This window comes from Fusarium proliferatum (genome assembly GCF_900067095.1).
Source record: "Fusarium proliferatum ET1 genome assembly, contig: FPRO_scaffold003, whole genome shotgun sequence".
NCBI lineage: Eukaryota > Fungi > Ascomycota > Sordariomycetes > Hypocreales > Nectriaceae > Fusarium > Fusarium proliferatum.
Window position 1 is genome coordinate 329,228 of NW_022194792.1, and position 25,999 is coordinate 355,226.

At 48.2% G+C, this 25,999-nt stretch overlaps 13 protein-coding genes across 13 annotated transcripts; 8 read left to right on the forward strand and 5 right to left on the reverse strand.

Annotated features, from left to right (window-relative positions):
* Positions 1 to 651: 651 nt before the first annotated feature.
* On the forward strand, positions 652 to 2,698 carry FPRO_07088 (uncharacterized protein; the record flags this gene model as incomplete). Its single annotated transcript, XM_031227925.1, has 10 exons — positions 652 to 750; positions 808 to 828; positions 881 to 929; positions 980 to 1,055; positions 1,105 to 1,295; positions 1,349 to 1,383; positions 1,435 to 1,555; positions 1,602 to 1,945; positions 1,997 to 2,119; positions 2,174 to 2,698. The coding sequence occupies 10 exons, from the start codon at positions 652 to 654 to the stop codon at positions 2,696 to 2,698; spliced, it is 1,584 nt and encodes a 527-aa protein (XP_031078314.1).
* Positions 2,699 to 2,978: 280 nt separating this feature from the next.
* Positions 2,979 to 4,943, reverse strand: FPRO_07087 (uncharacterized protein; the record flags this gene model as incomplete). The annotated part of the gene is made up of 10 exons (XM_031227926.1): positions 2,979 to 3,165; positions 3,233 to 3,501; positions 3,555 to 3,687; positions 3,739 to 3,907; positions 3,967 to 4,076; positions 4,127 to 4,230; positions 4,283 to 4,334; positions 4,390 to 4,576; positions 4,629 to 4,707; positions 4,764 to 4,943. The coding sequence occupies 10 exons, from the start codon at positions 4,941 to 4,943 to the stop codon at positions 2,979 to 2,981; spliced, it is 1,470 nt and encodes a 489-aa protein (XP_031078315.1).
* Positions 4,944 to 5,477: 534 nt separating this feature from the next.
* FPRO_07086 (uncharacterized protein) lies at positions 5,478 to 7,253 on the forward strand (the record flags this gene model as incomplete). Its single annotated transcript, XM_031227930.1, has 4 exons — positions 5,478 to 6,226; positions 6,294 to 6,659; positions 6,708 to 6,954; positions 7,017 to 7,253. The coding sequence occupies 4 exons, from the start codon at positions 5,478 to 5,480 to the stop codon at positions 7,251 to 7,253; spliced, it is 1,599 nt and encodes a 532-aa protein (XP_031078316.1).
* A 124-nt stretch (positions 7,254 to 7,377) lies between these two features.
* FPRO_07085 (uncharacterized protein) lies at positions 7,378 to 9,342 on the forward strand (the record flags this gene model as incomplete). The annotated part of the gene is made up of 1 exon (XM_031227931.1): positions 7,378 to 9,342. The coding sequence occupies one exon, from the start codon at positions 7,378 to 7,380 to the stop codon at positions 9,340 to 9,342; it is 1,965 nt and encodes a 654-aa protein (XP_031078317.1).
* A 304-nt stretch (positions 9,343 to 9,646) lies between these two features.
* Positions 9,647 to 10,546, forward strand: FPRO_07084 (uncharacterized protein; the record flags this gene model as incomplete). The annotated part of the gene is made up of 1 exon (XM_031227932.1): positions 9,647 to 10,546. One exon carries the CDS (start codon positions 9,647 to 9,649, stop codon positions 10,544 to 10,546), a length of 900 nt encoding a protein of 299 aa, XP_031078318.1.
* Positions 10,547 to 11,156: 610 nt separating this feature from the next.
* On the forward strand, positions 11,157 to 12,827 carry FPRO_07083 (uncharacterized protein; the record flags this gene model as incomplete). The annotated part of the gene is made up of 2 exons (XM_031227933.1): positions 11,157 to 11,239; positions 11,288 to 12,827. 2 exons carry the CDS (start codon positions 11,157 to 11,159, stop codon positions 12,825 to 12,827), a joined length of 1,623 nt encoding a protein of 540 aa, XP_031078319.1.
* A 300-nt stretch (positions 12,828 to 13,127) lies between these two features.
* Positions 13,128 to 15,033, forward strand: FPRO_07082 (uncharacterized protein; the record flags this gene model as incomplete). The annotated part of the gene is made up of 4 exons (XM_031227934.1): positions 13,128 to 13,665; positions 13,713 to 13,835; positions 13,882 to 14,152; positions 14,193 to 15,033. The coding sequence occupies 4 exons, from the start codon at positions 13,128 to 13,130 to the stop codon at positions 15,031 to 15,033; spliced, it is 1,773 nt and encodes a 590-aa protein (XP_031078320.1).
* A 436-nt stretch (positions 15,034 to 15,469) lies between these two features.
* On the forward strand, positions 15,470 to 16,742 carry FPRO_07081 (uncharacterized protein; the record flags this gene model as incomplete). The annotated part of the gene is made up of 3 exons (XM_031227935.1): positions 15,470 to 15,801; positions 15,855 to 16,482; positions 16,536 to 16,742. 3 exons carry the CDS (start codon positions 15,470 to 15,472, stop codon positions 16,740 to 16,742), a joined length of 1,167 nt encoding a protein of 388 aa, XP_031078321.1.
* A 77-nt stretch (positions 16,743 to 16,819) lies between these two features.
* On the reverse strand, positions 16,820 to 17,656 carry FPRO_07080 (uncharacterized protein; the record flags this gene model as incomplete). The annotated part of the gene is made up of 5 exons (XM_031227936.1): positions 16,820 to 16,903; positions 16,958 to 17,149; positions 17,198 to 17,308; positions 17,366 to 17,519; positions 17,586 to 17,656. The coding sequence occupies 5 exons, from the start codon at positions 17,654 to 17,656 to the stop codon at positions 16,820 to 16,822; spliced, it is 612 nt and encodes a 203-aa protein (XP_031078322.1).
* A 251-nt stretch (positions 17,657 to 17,907) lies between these two features.
* Positions 17,908 to 18,744, reverse strand: FPRO_07079 (uncharacterized protein; the record flags this gene model as incomplete). Its single annotated transcript, XM_031227937.1, has 1 exon — positions 17,908 to 18,744. The coding sequence occupies one exon, from the start codon at positions 18,742 to 18,744 to the stop codon at positions 17,908 to 17,910; it is 837 nt and encodes a 278-aa protein (XP_031078323.1).
* Positions 18,745 to 20,168: 1,424 nt separating this feature from the next.
* Positions 20,169 to 20,969, forward strand: FPRO_07078 (putative pectate lyase; the record flags this gene model as incomplete). The annotated part of the gene is made up of 3 exons (XM_031227938.1): positions 20,169 to 20,622; positions 20,669 to 20,811; positions 20,865 to 20,969. The coding sequence occupies 3 exons, from the start codon at positions 20,169 to 20,171 to the stop codon at positions 20,967 to 20,969; spliced, it is 702 nt and encodes a 233-aa protein (XP_031078324.1).
* Positions 20,970 to 21,633: 664 nt separating this feature from the next.
* Positions 21,634 to 23,288, reverse strand: FPRO_07077 (uncharacterized protein; the record flags this gene model as incomplete). Its single annotated transcript, XM_031227939.1, has 6 exons — positions 21,634 to 21,692; positions 21,752 to 21,884; positions 21,937 to 22,776; positions 22,822 to 22,920; positions 22,968 to 23,065; positions 23,114 to 23,288. 6 exons carry the CDS (start codon positions 23,286 to 23,288, stop codon positions 21,634 to 21,636), a joined length of 1,404 nt encoding a protein of 467 aa, XP_031078325.1.
* Positions 23,289 to 23,828: 540 nt separating this feature from the next.
* FPRO_07076 (uncharacterized protein) lies at positions 23,829 to 25,821 on the reverse strand (the record flags this gene model as incomplete). The annotated part of the gene is made up of 4 exons (XM_031227941.1): positions 23,829 to 23,930; positions 24,518 to 25,086; positions 25,180 to 25,340; positions 25,391 to 25,821. 4 exons carry the CDS (start codon positions 25,819 to 25,821, stop codon positions 23,829 to 23,831), a joined length of 1,263 nt encoding a protein of 420 aa, XP_031078326.1.
* Between the last annotated feature and the right edge of the window lie 178 nt (positions 25,822 to 25,999).

The window sequence follows — 25,999 nt, forward strand, 5'->3', positions numbered from 1 at the left end:
GGAGCTTGTCAATATTGATGGAAATAAGTGGTGCGGAGTAGCGAGAAGAAAGATTCTCATGAATGAAAACCCTAACTCTAAAACTAAAAATGGTCACTATAATTCACACAGTAATTCGAGCTCACCGATTAAAGTAGTATGACAGCTGCAGTTTTATTAGTCAACGTCTCTATAGATACTTCATTGGCGCGTTCTAGGGCAACGCATGGTAAAATGGCCAATAAATAGCACTTGAACAGTCAGGTAGATTCATCCTATCACGGCATTGGTTACTCTGTACATGCTCCCATTCTGGCGAGTCTAGAATTCGATCAAACGGTTATAAGTGGGATGACGTGCTTGGCATCGGTTATTTTGAACGAGCAAATGGATCTAAAAAAATTACCCTAGCTCCAGTGTTATCATTCTACTGTCAGTGGTAGAAGTTATTAAATATTATGGAACTCATCCTCTTATCAGTGGGGTGATTTTCGCTTAGAGGAACGTGTTCATGTTGACTTTTGCTAGCAAGGGTGCTGTGCCGAATGAGCCGGCTGTTGCATACACGAGCTAAATACCTCAGATAACCTAAAGATTTTTACACTTGAATTCCTTTAGAATTTTTGTCAGAGAGAATCAACAGCTACGATTGACCAATCGAGAATACCGCCAATGTCGATAATACGGGAGGATGCTCATGACGTCCCAGTCAGCACTGGCGGGGATGCAGCCGGCAATTCTAGCGATACTTCATCTGACAACATCCTTCTGGTTGGTAGTGCTCAAATAGCTCAAACACAGAACTCAATGCTGACACTGGAATATTAGGAAAAACTTGGATACAAACCTGTGAGAAGCAGAATTACGTCCTGTCAATTGAGCAGCAACTAATCAATAGCAGGTCCTTCAACGTAGCTTCAATCAATTTCACAATTTCGCCACCACATTTGGTCAGTCACACCATCCAACAGACTGCGGCAAAACATCTAACACAGTCCAGCTGCTCTTTACTTCATCGGAGGTGTGCGCGTTACTTTCTCTACTGGCATCGCAGCAGGTGGTAATCTAGCATACTGGTGAGTCCTAACCCGTAAGTGTCCCTCACTGAGCTAATTCCTTCGAAAGGACGAGTTATATCGTGACGTGTGTTTTCACCTTCATAACCGCCGCAGTTATTGCCGAGATCTGCTCCTCTTTGCCTCTAGCTGGGTCCATTTATCTCTGGGCTGCTGAAGCTGGGGGTCCTCGATATGGGAGGTTCTTTGGGTTTGTTGTTGCTTGGTGGTCCACGACTGCTTGGACGACATTTTGCGCTAGTAAGTACGAACCTCCATGTCACCTTGATGAGTTCTCATGTCTTGTTATCAAGGCAATACGCAGGCCGCTGTGAACTACATGCTCTCGGTAGGTAATCCTTCATAGGATCAAAAATTCCATCTGGTCTGACATCATCAGGAAATCGTCGTGTTCAACACAGACTTTCCCTCCGACTCATCAAGCGTCAAGTTTCGGGCCGTGCAATGGATCCTCACAGAAATAATGCTCGCATTAGCCTGCATCTGGAATCTACTCCCTCGTAAGCCTTTATACATCGAATTCCGTAGCGCTTCTAACGTCAGCAGCTCGGTACTTCAAGTGGATCTTCGGACTGTCTAGCGGCATTGTCATTCTCGACTTCGTCCTCAACCTCATCTGGCTCCCCATCGCTACCAGCAACACACTTGGCTTCCGATCAACACACGATGCTTTCATGACGACCTACAACGGCACTGGAGCCCCGGCTGGCTGGAACTGGTGTCTTTCGTATCTTGCTACTGCTGGCGTCCTGATTGGATTCGATGCTTCGGGTCATGTTGCTGAAGAGACTAAGAACGCCTCGGTTGCAGCGGCCAGGGGAATTTTCTGGAGTACTGTTGTCAGTGGTATCGGTGGTTTTATCGTGGTTATTCTTTTCTTGTTCTGCGTGGTAAGTATTATCCCATTACAGTGGATGATAAGCTTAATGACACCATTACAGCCAGACGCGAAAACGCTCTTCTCTTATGGTGGTCCTCAGCCTTTTGTGTCAGTTTATGCTGCGATACTCGGGGAAGGTGGACATATCGTCATGAACATCGTTTGCATACTGGCACTCTGGTTTGTAAGTCTTTCTGGTCGGAACTTATGCCAAAACGATGAAGCTTACTTGAACCAGAACACCGCAATCGCAGTTACTGCAGCATCTCGACTCGTCTTTGCCGTGGCAAGAGATGGAGTTCTGCCTTGGTCCAGCTGGGTCTCCAAAGTAGAAGGAGGACAGCCTCGTAACGCTGTCTACGTCGTCTGGGGAGTCGCCTCAATCATCACCTGCACCATCCTCCCATCGGCTGTAGCTTTCACCTCCCTGGTATCCGCCGCCGGTGTACCATCAGCAGCTGCATACGGTCTCATCTCCCTTGCCCGGCTCTTTCTAACACCCAAGAACTTCCCTAAGCCAGCATGGAGTTTAGGACGTCTCAGCAAACCCTTTCAACTCATTGCAGTATTTTGGAATGGCTGGGTGGTTGCCGTCTTGTACTCGCCATATGTTTTCCCAGTCACTGCTGAGTCGCTGAACTACGCGCCCATCATAATGGCTGGCACGACGATCTTGGCTTTGTTGACTTGGTGGTTCACCCCAGCGGAGAAGTGGTTGCCGAGCCAGAGAATACAGCAAACTTTGGATGCTGATACGAGGTAACCCGCGCGATGTATGCATCAGATGTGAGTTCTATCGGCTCGAATCAACAGCTCCAAAATTATGAAAATACGGTTCTGGCAATGTAGCATATTTGGGAGCATGGGTATTCTTAGTAGTACATCGCTGAGGGACCGGATTTTTAGAGACTCCCGGTCAAAGAGAGGTCCTTCTAATGAAGTATCTGGAAGTGGCCAAGCCTTAACTACACAGTATCCATTTCTATGCCCTGAGTAGTGACCTCATGACCAGAAGACCAAGCCTTTCACAAACACCCATTGCCTTATAACTCTCCTCCTGATTTCAGGTGGCCAGCAGAACGATATCGCTCGAACACTGGCAAACACACAGAGCACCAGATGATCATGACAGCTATCCACGCAATTCCAAAAGCGTATCCGTGCGTTTGCTTAAACTCGGGGGCCTGCGAAATAGGAAACATCTCTTGCTGAGCAACAGTCTCAACGGCGCTATTTAGGTATGGCTGTCAGTCATCACGGATAGTCTGCTGACGGGTTGGAATGCGTTCAAACTCACTACCCAATAGAGATCATCAGCCCCGTAGTTAGGGCCCGCAGCTGATTCTTCCCACCGCAACTAGAGTTCAACCAGGCAGATATCAACGGCGACAGCGCGCTGTACGCACTGGCGAGATAATAAGCCGCCATCAGGAAGGACTCGTTATCTGGCCAGACTAGAAGCACGATGTAGCTGAACAGCTGCACGCAGCCTAGAATGCAGATAGGAAGAGCCCGATTCTGATAACTATCTGCAATGAATGCACTGAGAAGCATCCAGACTAGGCCCTAGAAGAATACTCGTCAACAATCGAACCGAGCATGTAATCGAAGTGACATACTGTACATCCAACTGCGGTAGGAATGGCGTTGACTTTCTCAGTGCTGTATTTGGGCTTTCCGTCGACTCGCAGGGATTTGATCCATAGTGTCATCCATCGTTGAAGGTTTACGCCGCAAGTGAGTTCCATGAACCTAAGACCAGTTAGCAGTATGCATCAAGTTGATTAAGAGAGGGCCACGGACGCCCAAGCAAGACAAAATGCATAAAGCTGCCAAGATGTCAGAACTCTTTTGATCAACCTACGGTCCCAATGGAAAAGCTCAGCGTCACGCCCTTCGTCGGCCATTCGCTCGATACATCTTTGTCTCTCCTCTTCAGACATCCACCAGACTTTCTTCGCCTTTGGTTCATCTGCAGAACAATATGTTAGGTTAAGTGCAAATGGTATTGATAGACATGCTTCCTCTTACCGGGGCAGATGATGAGGCCAAGAATGACAACTGGGACACTGATCAAAAAGTCGAGGATGAACAGCCAGCGCCAGGCGGCTAAGCCCAGGCGACCATTCATGTTTCGATATCTGAGAGGTATGTGAGGTTATGCTCGTCAGGTATTGTGAGACCATCATACAGTCCAGCCTGGATATATCCAGAGAGCATCTGCCCGCCCACAGAGGAGAACCAGAAAAGAGTAGTCCGCCTGCTAATCTCCGACTTGCGATACCAACTTCCGATCTGCCGACGGTCTAGGTAAGCATATTCCTTCCTATCTCGCAAACAGTCATACAATGTAAAATGACCCAGGCATGGCACCGGATTCGCAAAGACCAGTGAAGAATCTTGATTCATTGGTCAGCCTATCTTATACCAGCCTTTAGTCTCGATGAGTCTGACCGTAAGATGTAAAGAGTCTTGATAGTCTCAGCTTTGTGCATTCCTAGGACCAACAGCGACCAAGCCATCGTGCAAGCAGGAAGCCACCAACGAGGCTTAACAAAGGTTAGCATCAGAGTGGAAAACGGTGCTCCGATGATAATGCCGATGTTGAAGTATGTCGTCAGCCAGTTGAGCTGGTTTCCGTCTAAAGAGAGTATTAGCCTCGAGATGTAACATTTCGGTGGTGCAGAACTCACGAAGGTCCAGGTCCTCTTTCATTCCAGATACATAAGCATTCGTGACATTTGTTTGATCCAGATACTTGACGAAAAAAGTCTTTTACCGAATTTGTTAGTCCAAGTTACTTAATCTTAAAAGTTCGTTTTTCATACCAAGCAGGTATAAGTCAGAATTGCAGCGTCTAACTTGAAGATGAGCCACTTCTCTTCTTTGCTGGCGCCAGGCTCATGCCAATGCCACCATCGGCGGGCTGGTTTCGGTCCCTGAACTGCCAATGGTTCAGTTGTCATAACACTTTGCTCGGAGTCTGACTGGTTCTTGTTGGCTGCCATGGTGAGTAAGGAAAGATAGCAGTTCTGTCCGCCAAACCGTTCTGTGAAGTAAATGTAAGATGGGTGATTGAAATGATGTCGATTGATAGAGTGAAGAGTTGGTCTCCATGCTACCGGCAACATCGTCATGGTATTTAAGGGTTGAATCTCAACTCCCTCCTTTCATCACTCATGAGTACCTTGATAGAAGCCCTCGGTGTTATCTATTTTTCATAGCTGCCAGGTAGTGGAAAGCTTCAGATGAGAGATGAGCAAGTATTCGGCACTGTAGCCGAAAAACAGCCTCCTTGCCAAGAATCCCCCAGTTTATATCCGGACATGATCGTCTTGTCCATCTGCACTAAACCAAACATAGGCAAAGCGGCGGCCGCAGGTCTCCACTGTCATAAGATCTCGTGTCGGGCATCACGACTCTACTTCACCAACTTAATTTTTAATCCTTTTAACCGCTGTCTGTCGAAAACCTATTGCCGTAGTAGCGGCGGCCGAAGAGACAATTTTGACATCGCTGAGGCTTTAAACCCCATGTCCATCATGACTTCACCACAGCGAGCACCCCGGGTTTGCCGGATATGCAGAATCAAGAAGAAGGCATGCGGCAAAGAACTCCCTACCTGTTCTTACTGCTTCAAACGTGGTTTCGATTGCGTATACGAAACGGAAAGCGACACACCGCCAATGAGCGAAAATGTAGCAGAAGCGTTCAAACCATGGTCTCTTATATTATTTCCCATGTCCATTTCCACTGCCACTCTAGACAGAACGATGGCTTATCATATGCACTACCTATACAAAGTAGTCGGCCAATCTCCCCTCCAATCCGGGCAACGATTCCTCGACAACTTTCAGCGGTGGTTACCTATCATAGCTCCGCGGCGCCTGCATGAGCATATTGAGCTAAGTGAGCAAGGGCTTCCCGGGGCTGACGTCTCTATTCTTTTGCTCTCGATATGCCTTGTCACTCTGCGGTCTGGTGGAGACTTGGATGATCCTTTCCTCCATAGTTCTGCAGTACATGTGACTGTCAAGACACTGTACGCTCAAGTTCAGGCCATCACACATGCTAGCATAGCTCTGGTTCAGGCTGGTGTTGTCTTATCGGCTTATGAGTATGCCAGCGGCCAGATTGACTCAGCTTACATATCTATTGCTGCATGCATTAGAATGGCACAGGTTGTTGATGTTGACACTGCATATGAGAAACTGGGTGCTACTCAAGAAGAGACAAGACTACAAGCGACGTCAGAGTGGAATTTGTGGTGGTCCATCATCGTCCTGGAAAGGTATAGAATCTCCCTAGAATTTAGACGGTGGTTGATTGGTGACTGACACCGCGCTCACACATTTCAGGTTCATCTTACTAGAGCACAGCAATACCGGACGTCGAAATCCCATAGCCGTTTGCCCCGACTCCGACGTACCCTTACCTTCTGACACAGAATCTAACGGTGAATATATTCCAACTTATTGCACCATGTCTTCTTCGACTATTCAGAGCTCTTCCAATTTGAGCAGTTTCGGTCGACAAGCACAGGCTATCTATTTGCTTGACCGCTGCCTGCATGAGATACATCAATCCAAGCAAGGCGAATCTGAATTACAGCTCTTGAAGCTACAAGAATTGGACAAAGATTTGCAAGAGCGGCTGTCTATCTTTATGACACAGACGCCCCATGAGCCAGGTCTGCGTTGTGGAACTATCGCAACAGTAATAAGGTATGAACATATTCATCTCCTGCAATCTTCTCTCTGACTTCACAGTAGGTCACTGCATATTTTACACAGCGAGATATTATCCATAGCGGGATTATTGCCAGTTGGCGCTAACAGAGAGGGATGGGTAAAGAGCTCTGAAGCCGCGTTGGAGACGATTACCACGATCATGATTGATGTTGCGAAACATCACTTGGACTATATTGCTCGCTCCGGTGTTGATAGCTTGGCTTCCTGTTGTGCATGTAACCTTCGGGTGGCTATAAGGTACACAGAAGATCGCTGTAAGCATGGCTTTGTATGTAAAAGTCTTTTGGATGGTCTAGGATATCTGAAGGCACTAGAAACGGTGTTTAATAGGAGATGGAACATGAGTTAGTGGTCGCGTCAGGATCTCCAACTCATTGCCTACGAAGTCTCGTCTCGGATGATGGCAATATGATATACACGTCCCTGGTGTATAACCAAGTAGTGATGCTGACATGGCCTGCACCATCATGTAGGTTGTCAGAAGCCACAATTGGTGCCCAATCCGCATTAGCGTCTCACATTGAGGCCCTCGACTGCTGCCTGATTACACAGCCTCTGCAGATGTGAGCCCAATTGTATTTCTTGCTGTGATTCTTTACCAACTATAGTAGACATAACTTTGAGGTTTATATGGCGCGATCCCCGCTAAGACAAGGCGTTGACGTTGGTCTCCGCACCTACCCAGCGAACAATGTCACAGATTTATCAAATGGATACGGACGAAAGTTCCTGGTTGGGCCACGACCTCTTTGAGCCGCTGAGTGACATCAGAAGGCGATATCGAGACCCAAGCATTGTCACACAAGTAGTCCATATTCAGGCAGCCAACGTCCCGCAACAGAAGTCTTTGGAATTCCTCGAGAAGCTCGAGTGCTTATATTTCACCGATCGGGATGATGCCAGCTCGACACAACCGACTTTGAGTCTAGACACGATAAATGCCTTTAAACAAAGAAAGTACGTAGCTCTCTCGTACACATGGCAGCCTTCTCCAGAAGAGATAGATATCCCGCATGGAGGGTTCTTGGTTCAAGACATTCAGTCATGGCAGTGGGAACCGTCATCAGTGAGAAACACGGTTTTCAGCCGGATCAGACGGTACATGGATCATGTGAAATGCAAGCATCTGTGGATTGATAAGCACTGCATTATCCAAGAAGATGGAGAAGAAAAAGAGATAGGTATGCAGGCAATGGACCGGGTCTATAGCCTCAGCCAACATCCAGCGGCACTGTTATCCTTGACCATCAGTACGTCGAACCAACTGCAACTACTCACCGATATTCTCTCTGGGAAGTTTGTCGCAAAACGAGGAACTAGTTACGTTTTATCTTCTGCGGAAAGGGCTTTGGATGCACTTCAACTTCTCCATTACATCACTTCGGATACTTGGTTCTCTAGAGGATGGACTTACCAAGAAAACTATCGTGCCAACATGAAGATGAAACTTTTGATCGCGCATTCTGCAGCACTCAACCATGAAAAGGCGGCTCGGCATTTTGGATCCTTGGACAGAGAGCTCTTGATCAGTTCCGCAGGACTTTACGAACAGGCAACAAAACTTTGCATGGCCTATTCTGACCAAAAGCCGCCACCGCCGTGCCTAAATACTGTTCTATTGAAAGCCAAGCGATATACAATTCTACTCGCCGATGACGAGGATTCAGCCCCTGTGTCAATGTCTCCAAGCATTATTGAAGACATAGCGAGTCGTACCCTCGAGAGGGAGTGGGACAGGGTAGCTATCATCGCCAATTGCTGTCAATACGCAAATCGCTTGAACAGCGCCCAGCTCCAAAGTGATAAGCACAGCCTTAGTCTAACAATCCTCACACTTGTTCTGATGAATGGTGAGATATTGTCAAATCATCCTGAAGACAAGCTCGACTCGAAAAAAATGACCATCACGGAATTTTTGCATGAGCATTTCTTTTACGGACTGAAGTCTCCGTGGAAAAAGGCCAAACTTACTTTTAATAAAAGCTGCCGCTTTGCCAATGTCGTTTTGACAGAAGACGGTATACAGACTGAGGGCTATCTATGGCGGTTGGACGACGAGATCATCACGACGCAGTTTCAGAACTGTCGACAGCCACGCGGAAGGAAAAGGCATTGGCAATTCACCAAGCGCCCACTCGAGTGGCTGGCGGAGGATCTGGCTCCTCACTACGGACTCCTGTCCCAGAGACTGTACGAGATCATGGACCTTGAAGTGCCATCCTCGGCTGCAGAAGAATGGCTGCTCAGTATGGTGGATGCGGTAGAAGAGGCTATAGAGCAGGGGAAACTACTTTGCACCGCCACTTTGCTTGGTTCTGGGCCTCTAGGTGTTGCTGTATTTGTCCAGCCAGAAGAGCCCGACAACGAAGACAGTGGGTCTGGTTCTGAAATGAGTCTTGATCGTGATCAGGACTGTTACGTTTTCACGTCCTTTCAGCGTGCGCAGACTGATCGTGGGGGATTTGACCTCAATGATCTAAATAAACATGTCTCGCTGGAGGTCGATTACGATCATGGGAAGGGTCTCGCACAAGTCCCTCGGTTATATACGAGGCGCTGGATACACGGGTTGTGTTTCTACCATGGCTGTTCTCCACGGCCAGTTGCATTTCCGTGGCCAGTGTCGTTGAGAGACCTATGGTCGTCACAAAGCTGATCTAGAGGACTTAACGTTTAAGCTCTGGCTATTGGTCTTTTAAGTCTCAATAGCGCAGTTAGTGCCTTCAGGGTAATTACCATCATCAGCCACTCTCTATAATTTAATGGATTAGATCGACGCCACCATCAATAGCCTCAACTAGATCTGCACTAACAAGATCGGCCCTAAGACAAGTCAACAAGCAAAAGGGGCATTTTAAAATTTTACAATCATTTAAGAGAACAAAGTTCCTTAATATTTCTTTTCTCGTTTATCCTCTTTGCAGGTCTTTCTTGACTTATCTCTGGTCATTCGTTATACAATGGTTTCGCGAAACATCTTCGCTAGGACTGCCCTCGTCTTGGCCGCTAGCGTGGCCATTGCTGGACCTTGTCGCCCTGCTTCCTCCTCTAGTGCTGGAGTATTGCCCAGTCAGAGCGCTACCAGCTCTCTTGGAAGCGAGACCGCGACACATGTAACCGCGACGACAGAGGCAAGATACAGCGTCTCTACTGACGCAAGCTCAACCGAGGTTGAGATAAGTATCACTGTCGAAACTACTACAGCAACTTCTTCGATTGAAACCACCACTACAGCTCTAATCGGCACCGCTACTACAGCTGTGGTCGAAACCACTACCACCGAGCCTGTCATAAGCACTACCACTGCTACTGCTGTTGCTGACAGTACAGCTACTACCGCCGAGGCCAGCACTACCACCCAAGTGTCCGAAGCCGTCCAATCAATCTATCTCTTCGGAGTCGGTAGTTATGATCCCGCTGTGGAGTTGGTACGCGGCGCGGGCTACACCAAGCTCTCAGATACTTCAACTCCCGGTACATCCTACCTCGACTTCACCTCCGATGTCGGCTCGAATCTGCTGTTCATACTAGATCCCGGCTCTGGCAAACTGAAGATTGGCAATGGCGCCCAGGCTGGAAAAACGGCCATGTGTTCTGCCGTGAATGATATCAGGTTGGTTGTTGTCATGGATGAGGCAGAGGGGCTGGATAATGGCTTGTCTCCTTTGGACTGCGAGATTGTGCTCGATGGGTTCTATCAGCTCAAGTGCAAGTTCAGCGACCTTGATGGCTATGCGGACTTTTGGACATGTGGTACCCATTTGATGCTGGTGAAGCCCGGAGTTGACGCTACAACTATGTGTAGCCGTGCTACGACATCGTATAGGCTGCCTCAAATCCGGATACTTGGACCCATCTAAATTCCAAGTCCTACTTACTTCAGCATCAATCACTTCTACATATATTTAATCTATTGTTTTCTTGAAGCACAAGTAACAGTCGCTTGGATTTACAATGCCGATTTACTCACCCTTGAGGCATTCTCTCAATTTCATTCATCGCCCACATGACCTTACCAATCGCACCACTATATACATATGACGAATCATCAAAACTCTCATTCAGGTGTGATATCTAAGTCTCACTTGGCACTATTTGAACTGGCACTCACTTAGTGTAGGTTTTTTGTATCACCTGCCCTCAAATGACCTGGGCCAGAAGTCCTAGCGTTCACATATTACCTACCATCGCAAAGCTACAACAGCAGGGGCTAGCAAGCTGAAATGCCGACGAGATCGCCGAGAGTAAAAGAGCCTCGCCAACAACGTTGAGGGAAGTACATTGTATAAAATATCTTGGAAAAAGAGATCCGCAACTCAAGCAGGAGTAGCTAAAAATATATCATCTTATGTATCTAGTAATCAACAGGGGTACTCGCGTGAGTCTATGCGCCGGAACATCATAATTGCGTGATTTCTGCCCCTCATACCTGTCCTGTCAGCCGTACTACCATTCGTAGACTATGCAACCATGGAGAACACAGGAATAAGCCAGGGTACAAAGCGAACGCGAACCAATGTCAAACAGTCAAAGTTCGGCTGCCTGACTTGCAAGTACGAAGACTCTTCCAAGAGAGTAGGATGCAATGCTGACAGATCTAGGAAAAGAAGAGTCAAATGCGATGAGACAAAGCCATCGTGTCGACGCTGTCTGTTCTCTAAGGTCTCATGCCTTGGCTACCCAATTGGGGCACCACCAGGTCCGTCACTGAGAGCAGCGGAAGCAGCACTTCTATCTACCCGTACTCCCCCTCGCAGCCCGACGTCCTCTCTCGACCGTTATGTCTATCTCACCTGCACAGTTCTCACTCAAGGACCACGTCGCGCCAAGAGTCAATCTGAGATATCATTCTGGAGTTATGCAGTACCACAGATGATCCATTCAATACCAGTCGTGCAAGCTGCGGCCGCTGCATTCGGCGCTTCCTATGATGAGCATATGCTTAGATCTTGGGAGAGATTGGCAACGACACGACATTACCATCAAGCACTGAGGCTAGCTCAAAACGAAGTTTCGAATCTTCGGCACGGGTTTTTGCCCTGTATGGTCGCATGTCTGCTTATGGCTTTCACTGAGACTCTGCAGCAGCGAAGTGACAGGGGATACATGCACCTCCAAGGTGCTTTAGCAGTGATGGCCGCACGCGGGAACAGTAGCGCAAACTCTTCGATTGATGATGTTGGGCTAGCGACTTTGTTTGAGAAGCTCAATCTCCATTCAGTGACATACGCTACTAGTTTTGACGTGCCATTAACTGGCGAGTCAAACAAACCAAGTCCGGCCTTGATGCCTCCAGATCGAGCATTATACTCCATACTACACGCCAGCTATCGTTTTATCTCATCAGCATTACCCTACAAATACGCTCATCCTTCTCAGATCCCTTCCGATCTATTGATTGAGCAGGGGAGATGTCGAGGAAACCTGCAACAATGGCTATTATCCAATCAGCTCGACCTTCAATACAGCATCTCAGATCCGCAGAACGAACAGCTAGTCGTCCTTCGAATGCAATGCTACGCCGCACTGATATACGTCTCCAATACTCTTCAACCCTTCGAGACAGCTTTTGATAGCTACGCTCTAGAATTTCAAGAGATCATCGCATCAGCCAAGGCAATCCTTGACATCCGATCTAGCGACAAGTCTTCAAATTCCTTGTCAATGTTTACACCAGAAATGGGCATCATTCAGCCTCTCTTCTTCGCGACGCTAAAGTACAGAAACTCATTCTGGCGAAGACAAGCATTGGATCTCCTTAAGAAGAGTGGGAGAGAAGGTCCATGGTGCGGTGCTATCGAGGCTCAGATACTAGAAGTTGTCATCGCAGCTGAAGAGAACACGCTGGATAGCTTGTCCTCCACCTTCAGCGAGTCTCACATGGGTTCTCCCTCTACAGATATTCCTGAGATTCAGAGAGTTCATCTATGTCTGGTGCAAGATTACTTGGATCGACGATACGAAAGTATAACCCTAGATAAAGGCGCTGGAAGTCCAGCTCACTTCGCAAAAGTCCAACTATGCAAATGTCTAGATCTAGGAGGCATGCTGAGTGATGAGACTAGAGGTCCAAGGAAGGACTTTTGGGCGGATGGGAGGTATTGGGATACGTGGTATAAGAATGTGCTTCTGCCAGAGTAGACCTGTTCGAGAAATACAATGTAATTCGTGCTGTCATGAAACTGTTAGCTAATCTCGGTCTTGGGGGCTGTGCCATTGGTTGATACATCCCTGTAAGAATGGCACGCTAGATCCTTCGGAAGTGGGCCAGCTCGGTCTTTTCAGGAGCTGTGCTCACTAAAATCCACTGAACGGAATTCCAGCCGTGACAAACCTATCTACGTAATATCATGGAGATAATAAATAGAGCCTACGGTATCTCTAGAAATGACGCTTGACTCACTGTCACAGCTACTCCTTCCTCTAGGGCAATCGTTCACGATGTTGTTCTCTAAGTCTTTATCTACTCTCCTTACTCTCATCGTTGGGTTTCAGCAAGTCGTTGACGCTACGCCACGATATTGTCCACCTTATGGTCCTGTTTTGCCTGCGCCGAGGCAAGCGAGTCAGCATCCCGCCGTGCAATATGCCGTTGACACCATTACTACTGTTCTGAAGGGGCAAACCGCAGGCTTCAATCTATCTGGTGTCTCTGTTGGCGTCAAGTCCATTTACGAGGATGACCGGTTGCTTGACTTCCACTACACGCCTTCAACCATGAATCCGATGGTAGGTGTGGAGAAAATCAATTCCAGTATTGTCTATCGTCTTGGAAGCATTTCCAAGGTGTTCACAGTTCTTGCGGCTTTGCGTCTGGCAGAGGATAAGGTGTTGAGCATGAATGATCCTGTGACTCGCTGGATTCCAGAACTTGCTCACGGCGAAGGCTCTCATTCCGGCGATGAGCTAGATGTTATCCACTGGGACGACGTCACTGTCGGCGACGCTGCGGCACATCTGTCTGGCCTTGGCGGAGATAGTAAGTGAACCCGATAATCGCAAAACAGTAGGTGCTAATGGCGGCAGTGACGACTGATATTTCTGCTTTCCCCTTCGACTGGGAAGCTCTTGGCCTCCCGAAGCTGTCCAAGAATAACAAGATCCCATCTTGCAAAGGTCTCCCAGGAGTGCCAGTCTGCACCCGAAAAGGTAAGTTACAAGTTGCAACATATCCCAACACGACTAACTATGATAGACTTCCTCAACATTTTCAAATCGTACCGTCCTCCCGTATACCAACCTAGCCAATCGCCAGTCTACTCCAATGCAGGAATCAGTCTCGTCGGTCTTGTCATCGAGGCAGCATCAAAGAAGCCCTTTAACGCTGCTATCAACGATCTGGTTCTTAAACCCCTAGGTCTCAAGCAAACATACTCCGGTATCGTCCCAGAGAACTCGAAAAACATGTTCATTCCTGCTGGAAGCGCTGACTGGGACGCTGATATCAGAATCTTTGCTCCGCAAGTGTATCCTCCCCAAAGTCACATCCTCACTAACACAATCAAGTGCCGGCGCGATAGGCTCTAGCACAGGCGATATGCTCTCCTTCGTGACCAGTATTCTGAAGGACAAAGCTCTTTCTCCATCAAACACCCGTCGCTGGCTCAAACCAAACACTTTTACATCAACGTGGAGTGCGTCCGTCGGATCGCCTTGGGAGATCTATCGTGTCGATAACCTGACTTCCGACGGTCGCATTATCGATTTATACACCAAGGGCGGTACGCTAAGCGGCTATCAATCCGGTATGGCCATGGTTCCTGACACTGGCCTTGCTGTGTCTGTCCTTGGTGCGGGACCAGAGGTTTCCAGTGTTTGGGCACAACTAGCGACTCTTAATATTGTAGAGGCACTGGTTCCTGCCATGGACATGGCAGCTCGGGATGAAGCCAAGGCTCGATTCTCAGGAGTTTACGTCGACGAGAAAACGGGATCTACGCTTACCCTCTCTTCGGATGAAGGGCCTGGTCTGGTGCTGAGTAACTGGACTGCCCGAGACTTCGACGTTTTGCCCAACTTGAATCGCTTCCAGCCTGGAAGGTACAACGATACAACTGATTCAGGTATTAAGAGTGTTCGACTGTACCCAACTGGTATTGAGAATGAGTCTTGCGCCGCATGGAGAGCAGTGTTCCCGACACTCAGTGATAATGAGGCTGAGATGATTGAAGGTCTAACTAAGGTCAAGGATGTGACGTGCATTACTTGGCACATGCTCGATCGCTTTATTTACAATGGCCTTTCAATGGACCACTTTGAGTTCAAGTATGGAAGGGATGGGAAGGCTGTTAGTATTAAGTCAAAGGCATTTGGTGTTGAGATGAAGAGGGCGGAGAAGAGAGCTTGAGGCAAGATCATAGTCACAGGGTGTTTCGTCATCTGATCCGTCTTATTTAATTTACGAGATTTATTTTCGTTTTTACATCTCATCCATTTCGGTTTCTCCTTCCAAAGTCGGTGGGAGACAGGGACGTCATCTTATTCCCCGGATATCCCGGTCCTGTCATGCACAGCGAGTCCAGTGGGGCAGAGCTGCATGTGTAAGCTTCAAGGTGAAGATGCGCCTGACTTACGCCTACTATACGCTGGAATACGCCGTATTTAGCGCATGGCTCAGTAGTTATTCCAAATCGCAGTAGCCGTCGCTAAAGATTAAGATGACGTATCTTGGGGATTATGACAGTCTTGAACACCTATAAAAGAACAACATTTGCAATATGTTAGACCTCGTCACTGAGTATATACTTCAGGCTTCTCACCAACACACTCACGAATCCGCAACTATGCATAAAGTCACTAGACTCATGGCTGGGCTCTCAGCCCTTTTGCCTGCACTCGCAACGCCTACAGGACACGCTAAGAACTGTGTTCAACTCCAAGTTCCCGTGACGGCTTCAGCCAACAACACCCGTTACAACTCCGTCAAAGTCGAAAGCAACATCGACCTCGTAGACTTTGTCTGGGACACTTCGACTTGGTCGCACGCCAACAGGAGCACTGAACTCCATCCCGTCCACGGGACTTATTCTATCAGCGCTCAACTCTGCATTCCCACCGATGGAGAAAAGTCGGATATCTTGCAGATCGCCACCCATGGTCTTGGTTTCGACAAGCGGTAAGTCGTGCCCATAATTATGCCGATCAATCTATCGTTGACTTCAATAACAGATACTGGGACCCTGAACTCAAGCCTCAGGAGTATTCCTATGTTGACGCGGCTCTGGCGAGGGGCTACTCCGTCCTTACGTACGATCGTCTCGGAACTGGCAAATCCACCAAGGCCGACGGATATAACGACGTCCAGCTTGGACTACAAGTCGCAATCCTGAAAGAACTCACTGTTCTTGCTAGAGATGGAAACCTTCTCAAATCATCCAAGGTTACCGGCAAACGTCCCCAGAAGGCTTTTTACGATTACAAGCCCAAGAAGGTCGTTCACATAGGACATTCTTTTGGTTCCGCCACGACAAGTGGTCTTCTATCACTCCATGGGAATCTCAGCGACGGTGCTATCCTGACTGGCTTCCTTCCCAATAACCAAAGTGGCAAGGTTGGGGCTAACACCTTCGGCTTTGAGTTTGCGCGACAGCATGACCCGAAGCGCTTCAGCGATCGTCCTGCTGGATATGCCGTGCAGGCAAGTCTGAGCAGCATCCAGCAAATCTTCCTCAAGAAGGGATCCTTCGAGGTCGAGGCCCTTGAGTATGCTGAGAAGATTAAGCAGACGGGCACAGTTGGAGAATTGTCCTCTGGGCTGGTTGGACAGCCTGCCACTGAATTCAAGGGTCCCCTCCAGGTGAGTTATCTACATCAATTGTGTTATGGGTTCTGGGCTGATAGATCCACTAGTACTTCATCGGCGAGAATGACTACCCATTTTGCGATGGTGATTGCAACAACACCTATGATATGGATATGCTTATGAGTCTTAATCCCGCAGCGTCTCATATCGGAGTACACTTGCAGCCCAGTACAGGTCATGGTCTCACTCTTTCGACTAATGCCACAGCGGGTTATGAAGTCATGCTAGCCTACTTAGGCTCTTACGGTCTTTAAGAACTTCACGAGTTCAATTTGCAGAGAAGGGTGCAAGGCAGCAATATTGGCATTTTTATCTATCGATTGTCTATGTTTTAGCCCTGCTTGATGTAATCGGCAATGTTGGGTCGAGCCTCGAACGCATTTCGGAACTTGACGATGGACTCGGGGAGGGTTTCCTATGTATCGCATGTCAGATTGGCCATCACTCGCTTAACAATTCTAAATCATACCGGAAGTGTTTTTGTTCGAATGTCGTTGTCAAGGGAGACGTAGACAGCAAAGTCGGCGTAGCTGACGGTATCTCCGAGAAGATATGGTCCCTCACGCTCGGCGTAGTATTGACCAAGGAGCTCATAGTACGGAGGAGCATCCTTTTCCTTGTAATCAGGGTTAAGGCCCTTCAGGTTGGCCACCCATTGAACCTAATTCCCAGTCAGCGTCATCCTATGAAAGATTCATTCATGACTTACTCTCCAGTCGACGTAGATATCTGACACGAGATCAACCAAGTACTTGTCGTCATTGGTTGTGCCGTCGTATGCGCCAAGTTCTCGCGAGAGATATCGGAGGATGGGGACGTGCTACCCACATCAAGTCAGTTTCAGTCATGTTTTCCCGATCGGTAGATGGTGACTGACCCCAGTAAGGACCTTGCCCTTGTACTCGACCGAAGGAAGTTGTCCGGTGCGAGTAAGGCCCTGCTTCTTCAGCTTCTCCTTCGTCTCCGGCCAAGTAGCATCACGGGCATACAAGCGCTCTTCAAATTTGATGCCTGCGTCAATCATAAACAGCCTGACCGCAAACGTTAGTAGCTGCCCGACGTATATCCACAGCGAGCAAGGGATCAGAGCCACCTACTTGACAACCTCACCACGGCCAAGCTTGCCGATGGCGAGGTAGTGGTAGACAACTGAATCCGAGGCTGACATGATATCGAGATTACCCTTCCTACACTGCGTTCTTGGGGACAGAATTTTTCCAGAAGGAATTGGTCAATTGAGTGTCCTCCGTCTATTATACTGCGGGGTTTTCGCTAGTCACTGCCCAAGCTTTGACTGCCGTGCTCCACCACGATGCCATCGTTCCGATTCGATTCCGCGGATGTCGGCTGCGGTTTCGGCTAGAGCTTTCCGACACCGATAATCGATTCCGTCTCTATATATCTCTTAACAAAAGACTTCTAACAGTCGCGATCATATGTATGCAAGTGGCGGTGATAATCTGCCGTCAGTCCCTCGTGCGGTTTGTCAAAGATATAACACCAATCTCCCGGTTCATCGGACGCAGAGTAAGCTTGACATGATGGATTGGCGAGACAAATCGCTTTGCAGGCGTCAACAGTGGAAGCTCTTATCATGTCGATGCAGCCGTGGATAGCGACGCCTTGAACGCCACATAAAGGAGGAGTTGGCGGATTATTTCCAGCGCGACAAACATTCAATTCGGCTTCGAGGAGAGCGATGCGATAAAGGAAGTCGGCTCTTTCTTGAGCTGCCGCCTCTTCGAACGGGTCATCATTGTCGAAAGAATCGACGTCCTCGCTCTCGTCTTCGTTAACTTTGGTCATGTAATAGACACCTTCTCGAGGAATATCTCTTCCATGAAGGTTGGATACAACGCATCGTTTGGATGGTGGATGGTATGAGCATACATCGATGTCCAGTGACTTGCAGATAGCTGCGCACTCATCATACGAAGACACCTCATCATATCTAACTCCCTGTCGATACATGTTACATTTGAACTCGATGGTGTATCCCGAGGCAAGGGTTTCTCGGTGTCCTTCGATGCATGACTCCGATATATCTGGCCCGCTCACCAACGGTCGCAAAACATGCTTGACTGATGATCTGAATGTTTCGAGCGGCAGATGTGAGCTAGAAAGTGCTGGAAAGAAAATGAGATGAGAGAAAAAGAGGATTGTCAACGCGCAGTTTAGGAGAGTGGCGAGTAGTATGATCCGGATATACGGATGAACTTGGTGAACAGGTGTCGGATTCATGCGTAAGAGTGCCATGGTACCAATGATTTGGCTTACAGAAGCCAGAAAGATCTAAGATCACAGATTTGTTGTTGTAAAATCGTAGAGGACGAGCTATCGTTCCGTTATGTCCTCGCAGGCAGCTGACTTTGAGGTCACACCGATCAAAGGTCCGGTGCAAGAGTCAGGCACTGGAACGCTGTGGCGCAACCATGGCGCTCATTCGCCGAAGCAGCTCTCCAGACCTGCCCAGATGATCTCCATCCACGAATGAGATGGAGCCGTGTAAGCCTCATTATGAGTAATGCGGCAAACCGGGTAAGCGGTGCATTTCTGACTCAGATCTTTGTATCGTAATAGGTGTATCTTCTGGTAAATGCATCTTCGGGCGTAGCCTTGACGCCATAGAGGAGCGTCCTGGGCGCTTGGTAGCGCGATCGAGGCATTCTTAGGTCATATTAGTGTGAGTTATTCCCCGATCTAATACGTAGCGATGAGATTTTCGAAGCAAATTCTCCGGTACGGTCCGCTCTTCAGTCCGGGTCCTAGATCAGAAACTGTCTCGATTTTATCGAAAGTCGTGAACACAGAATTCTATAGGCCGCCCTACCACGGCTGGGTCTAGGACTTGGGCAGTGCTCTCTGAATCGGGGATATCTCTCATGGCTACGTAATTCCGTACTTTCATCTCATGTTCATCATTCGGCAAAAGGGTTACCGAATATAATCTCCAGTGTTTGGCCTTCTGAAAGCATCACGGGAGCCAGTCTTCCGCCTCGTATCGGAAGTCGCACTATCGGTACCAGAAGAACAACAAATTTCACCACCAATCATATCCGCAGTCATCTCCGTGAGGGCCTCCCGCTCCAATAAGCTTATCAAATGATTCGAAACAACTCAATGCAAGCACTCCACAAAATCCCGGATTTTAACTGTCATCTCACCAACACAGTCTCCATATCCGGGCATCATGACTTGAAAGCGGTTAAGTCGTCCGGACCCGAAATAAGCTTAAGTCCAATACGCGCATCCCTAAACACTTGACCGGGATGTCAGCTTTGACTAGCCTATCAGCGCTGTGCTGTCCGTCACCTAAGTGGAGGAAATAGATCGTCCTGAAACAAGGAGCTGGACACCTTATTTTATTTTTGTAAAGCGGATGATGCTGTTTGTTCTGATTGATGGAGATGGGGGAGGATGATAGGCGAATTAGAATTGGTGGGTGACTTGCTGAGAACCATGGTGTTGGGATGGCGTGGATGGATCGTACTCGGTCGGATTGATCGCGAAGCAGCAGAGAGAGCATCTATAAGAACGATAGCTAGTTCCTCTTTAGTTATTTCTTTCCCACCAGCTCGCTTTCATCTCTCTGTATCGACATTCGCTTCTATCTTCACCACTCATCAACCGTTGACCGGCTTCTCTTCAACTCACCACTCACCACTCTCCCAACCGCCAAAATGCACGCCTCCAGCCTTCTCACCCTCCTCACCACCCTCCCCGCCGCCATGGCCTGCCTTGGCTACACCGGCGGCGTTCCGAAAGCCACGGGCACCAAGTCTCTCAGCGCCCCTCAGTACCTCAAGAAGGGCCAAGTCTTCGACGCAAAGTGGGTTCGCTACGACCGCGGCGTCAAGTGCTCCGGCCAGAGCGAAGGCGGCGAGAAGGACGCTGTGTTCGTTCTCGAAGACGGCGCTACTCTTCGTAACGTTGTCATCGGTGCGAACCAGAAGGAGGGTGTTCACTGTCTTGGTGCTTGTAACCTTGAGTTTGTCTGGTTTGAGGATGTTTGTGAGGATGCTATCTCTATCAAGGGTAGTGGAACTGCCAACATTATTGGTGGCGGTGCTTATAAGGCTGCCGATAAAATTATCCAGCATAATGGATGCGGCCACGTCAACATTGTCAACTTCTGTAAGTCAACAGTCTCTGTTATTTGATCTCAAACTGACTTCTTTAGATGCCAACGACTATGGCAAGGTCTACAGATCTTGCGGTAACTGCAAGGGTAACTCCAAGTGCAAGCGATCCGTTCACATGGAGGGCGTCACTGCTGTCAACGGCGGTGAGCTCATTGGCATCAACACCAACCTCGGTGACAAGGTAAACTATCTTGTCATATGCTCCAGATGTGCAATGCTGATCAAATACTATAGGCCACCTACTCCAACAACTGCTACCCCAAGACCCAGTGCCAAGGTTACAACGGTTGCGACAAGTCCAACGGCGAGTGTGAGCCTACCAAGGCTGGCAAGTGCTAGATGTTTCTATCGGCTTGTTATTGCTCTGGTAGCAAGTGTGTATCACCTTCTTTAGTCAGCTGGTTGGAACCTAGACATCACACTTTGTCGCCTTTTCTCCCTGCTTTGTATATTATTACTTAGATAACTGAACATATATATGTCATCTTTACTACGGTCCATCCTACACTTAACCTTTAGGACTTGCAAATATGCTAACTTATGCGGTTCTCAGTTCTATACTTGAGTATGATGCATCTACTTACTAGAGCCTTGTGAAACTTGGGGTAAAACAATTTCGATGCAAGCGTCAACTGTCACGCTTAGGTCTCTCAGCTCAGGATAGCACTATCAAAAACACCCATCAGTAGCCTAAGGTCAAAGTGGGCTTGGCTTCCTTGTCAACCTATGACAGGTTTGGATATGTCATATTATCGAACGTTTGATACAATTAAGCTTCAGGAACGTGATTGACCAAACTGCATTACGAAATATCTAGCTAACTCCAACCCAACTTCCTCTCCATCTAGTCGGCTTCCAAGTCATAGTACAAGGATCCCCCAGTGAACGCTACTCAACTCATGACCCTAGCTATAAGCAGAACTTGAAGAGAGCATTCAAGGGAGCTCTGTGGCAACTGCAATACTGCTCTTCGACCACAATGTTAAGTCGCTGTGTGCGAAATTTATCGCTTGCACCAGGTCTGGTCGCTGTTGAGAAGAGGTCCGAGATAAGACTCGGGGACTGGTTCAGAAAATGTTAGTCTCACTTTCACGCACGAATCAGTTACAGGAAAGACTTACTCTCGAGTCCGCTCTGGAAGCTTCCGCAGAGAGTCCCCCACTTGTCGTCGTTGTCGCAGTTCTTCCACTGAGGCTCCTCACGAGACAGCCCAGGAGAGTCCTGGTAGTTCCACTCGCACCAGTTGTGGGTAGCCTAACCAGATCATTAGCGTGTATAATCCATTAGGCAATCTATTTTGACTTACGAGGCAAGTAACGCCAAGCTCCTTGCCGTTGAAGGTAGGCTCCTTGCCAGCACAGTCCTCAACCTTGAAGACATCAGCAAGAGTAGCCCAGCCCTCATCGACAATAGCCTTGGTGAGCTCAATCTGGTTGTTTCGCCAGTCATTGGGGTTGTGGAGAGCATAAGTGTCGGCACCATCGATCCACCACTGGTTGCAGTTACCGGCCGGGTCAAGGGCATCGCAGGAGATGGCGCCGCCGGTGTCAGTAGCACGAGTCTGAGCATTGAGGCCAGTGCTCTTGGCCGAGACGATGCCATTGGCCTTGAGGGCGCTGGAAAGGATGAATAGTTGGAGTTGGCGATAGAGAGTACTGGCCTGGATGGTAAGAGAGGTAGTAACACGCTGAGAGAATCCACCATCCTGGCAAGCAGCGATGAAGATAGTATGATCGCCCTGCACAAGCTTAACAGTCTCAAGAAGGTTGTTCTGATAAGCCTCAACAAGCTTAGCGAGTCCAGAGCCGATATCACCGAGCTGAAGGAATCGGTCGTTCGCAGTCTGAGTCTTTGTCAAAGTCTCGCCGAGCTTGCCGGAGAGATCAAACGCAGCACCGAGACCAGCACGGATGAAACCAACACCGACACCAGCGTCACCGGGGACAAGACCAGTGAAGAGGGAGACAATGCCGAGGGTGGAGCCGAGGATGTTCATGAGGCCGCTGGTGGGCGTGTTGGCTTCGACGGGAGGAGCAACCTTTGCGACGATGGCGTCGATGGTTTGGCCGGCGAGGGAGGCGCCGTTGCTGAGAGCGCGGGAGTATTGGTTGAAGAATTGATAGACGGTGTAGATGTTCCAGAGGGCCTAACCCTGTCAGTTTGGTGCTGTCGAGGGAGATGGATGACGTACGTAGAATTGTTGGTTGGAGTCATACTTGGAAACATCCTTGGTGTTGAAGGGAGGGCAGGTGTCGCTGGTGATCAAGTTGCAGGTAAGACCAGTGAAGCCCTATTCCATAAGCCTTTTGCATCCATCATAGTGTTATGTGAGCTTACGTTGAACTGAAGGTAGCACTGCGCGAAACCGAGTTCGTCGCAGTTGGCCTTGGTTCCATTCTCAGTGACCCAGTCATTGATGTACTTCTCCATGTCCACTACCCTCATTAGCGTCATTCTTTCCCACCGCACTATTATTTACTCACAGGCCTTCCAGCATTCTGGCTTCAGACCAGTAGACGACGACGGGGAGCAGTCAACCCCAGGGTCAGCCGGAGCCGGTTCCGGAGCCGTCACATTATCCTGACGCTCAACCAACGGAATCGCAGAAACGACCGTGGAAAAAGAAAGAGACAGCAACGCTGTTGCGAAAAGAGACATGTTGAAAGAATGACTTCTCAAAAATGATAAGAAAAGACTGTGCGTGACCAGCAGCGAATAAAATGAATGTTAATTGCAAGATGGTCGATGGTTCAGACGAAACCCAATCGGCCTTCATTCCAAGACTATATACAGCAAAATCGTGGGGGCCGATATTATACTCCAAAATTACTATAGTCGGCAGTTGAACTCTAATGAATTACCAAAACGTAACCGGAACACAAAACTCGCTCCAATAGAAGCGGGTAGTTCGTCTTGTCATCTCATAGGCAGTAACCGCCTTGGCAGGGCTTCAGGTTGAGGCAGCTGAACTTTAACAACTGGGGAACTGGTCTTATCGGATACTAAAAGGGAATATGCATGACGTTCAACCATATCTTGAAACTATGGTCCCCTGCATAGTTTCGAAATAGGTGCCTCGTATTGTGAGCATCCCTGTAACATCTCCAGATACGGCTATGATCGATTGCGGGATGGAGTTTCATCCATGCAACTCTATTGTCGGTCCGAGCATAAATCACAATTAGAGATGAATAAAGTTCATTGGCATTCTTTTTCTGGAAGGTCGTTGTGCTCACGGCGATAGCGAATCTTTGTAATCGCCGGATTGAACATGACTCGTTGGTGGAAATATGAAACCGACTACGGAGTCACCGTCAGGCAACACCCTTGCTCCAATGTCCCCACGTGCCACTGCAGATGGTATCATATTGGATCTGATACGCACGTAAAATGGGGTTTTTGGCAGCATCGCAATTTGAGTCCGTTGACGATCTTGGCGTGTTTTATGGTCAAGGTTTGTTGATCTGCCGCGGTGATAACGTCAGGCGGAATATCGTCATGTTAAATGACTCCGCTTGGCAGGACTGGATGTCACGATGACAGGTTGCTTCATGTTTATTTGGCATTTTCATTGAACAAAACCGCTGTATGATCTATCAATAACTCCCGGTTTTGGCCGCGCAATCATTGCCTGCATCGAGCCTCTCTCCATTTAACGTTAGGTCCTATGAGAAATGCGGGACCCACGACAGCCAGTCCAAAGTGGCATATGTACTCTCCGGCATCGATGACAGGCAATAAAACGTCAAACCAAGAACCACTAATCTTGATATGAAGTAAGCCAATGCACCTATTACCCACACCAAAACAATTATGTTTCCATGCAATCGGTTGAGGGTGGGTTTCAAGCCATACAGAAATACTATGAACGGTGTAAACGAACTCACGAGCGTAGCAACGTTAAGCCATCTCCAGAGAGATCTGACTACATTTGAGGGGAACAGCCAATTCCAGGCGGCTAAATGAATAGCAAGGAATGTAGTCGAGGCGATGTATAGCGAGATAGATGGCAGATAATTTGTAAAATGTTGAGGTTCTGCGTTGGGATTGGCGAACTGTAATGTGTCGAAAACTAGATTGAAAAGGCTGCCCTTAGATAGATCCTTGATTCGTTCCCGAAGCAGTACGCTATCGAGAGATACCAGATCATCCATGGATAGAGTGTTTAGACTTGCTGTGTCTTTGAGGTTAGGCGGTATTGCCATGATGATTCGTCTCGATTCAACATCAAAAGGCTTAGCCCACCAGAAAGTATGCATGATGAAGGCACAAAAGATAAATGCCAAGGTTGCCAGCTCCAACAAAGATATGGTGTACCCTTGTGCTGTCCGACAAATGCTTTGCATAACGAGCCATGTGCACTGGATGATAGCAAACGCCTTAGTGATGACATCTGCTTTGCTTAGATCCTTTATCTCATGCTCGTTAACTCTAAGCATCTCATTCTGTATGTATGCTGTAGGTTAATTAGACCACTGGGTTCAAGGAATTTGCTTCGAGAGGAATGCATGACAGATGTAGAACAAAACTGGAAATAGTTGGGACTTACAAAGAGATCGAACCATTTTTGCTGTGCGATTTCCATGCCTGGTTCGAGTAGACTTCTGTCCTGTAGGAAAGGATTGCGACTCCGATTCAGTCGAGGGCTCGTAGATAATAATGCCGCCCATTTGAACGTAAAAGGCGTGGATCATGGTGTATCTCTGTGCCCTAATTAAAATTAAAAAGATTTCTCCTCGTGCAATCTCAGTAATACTAACACTTCATCAGGAAGAGCTTTCGTAAACTCTTTTAATTCTCGGCGGGCGTCCATATATTGCCTCGTAGCCAGCGCAACCCCAAACTCGGGCGCGAGAGCAATGAATGTCATCCAAAGAATTTTTCGTCTCCATTTTCGGCGCAAAGGCGCTTTAGGCCAGATCGATATATCAGGAAGGCGCCTGCAGATTTGCACCGTATGCCATTCACCTTGAATCTCTTCGTGGGTTGGGATGTTGAGATGGACACATTTCCAGGAGCAGACGATGAAAATCGAGAGACAACTCCAGATAATGTCCCAGGTACTTCTTCGAGGCGCGGGGGATACCCACCCAACCATGGTTGTATTACCAGAAGTGCTGTTGGATCCTGCATGAGCTACACCTAAGAAAAGGGCGCTGATGAGGAAGCCTTGCGTAGTGAATAGAGCCATAGCGGGCTTTCCAACAAGATGGCAAACAAAAGGATATGGATTGGGGCTAAACATAGGGGATTTATCCTTCAAAAGGTCTGAATCTTTTTTCTTCCCCCGTCAAGTCTTGTTGATTATCCGCCAGCCTGCTCTACAGCTTTTGTGGCTTAACTGATTTCTGACCTTGGGTTGGTCCAAA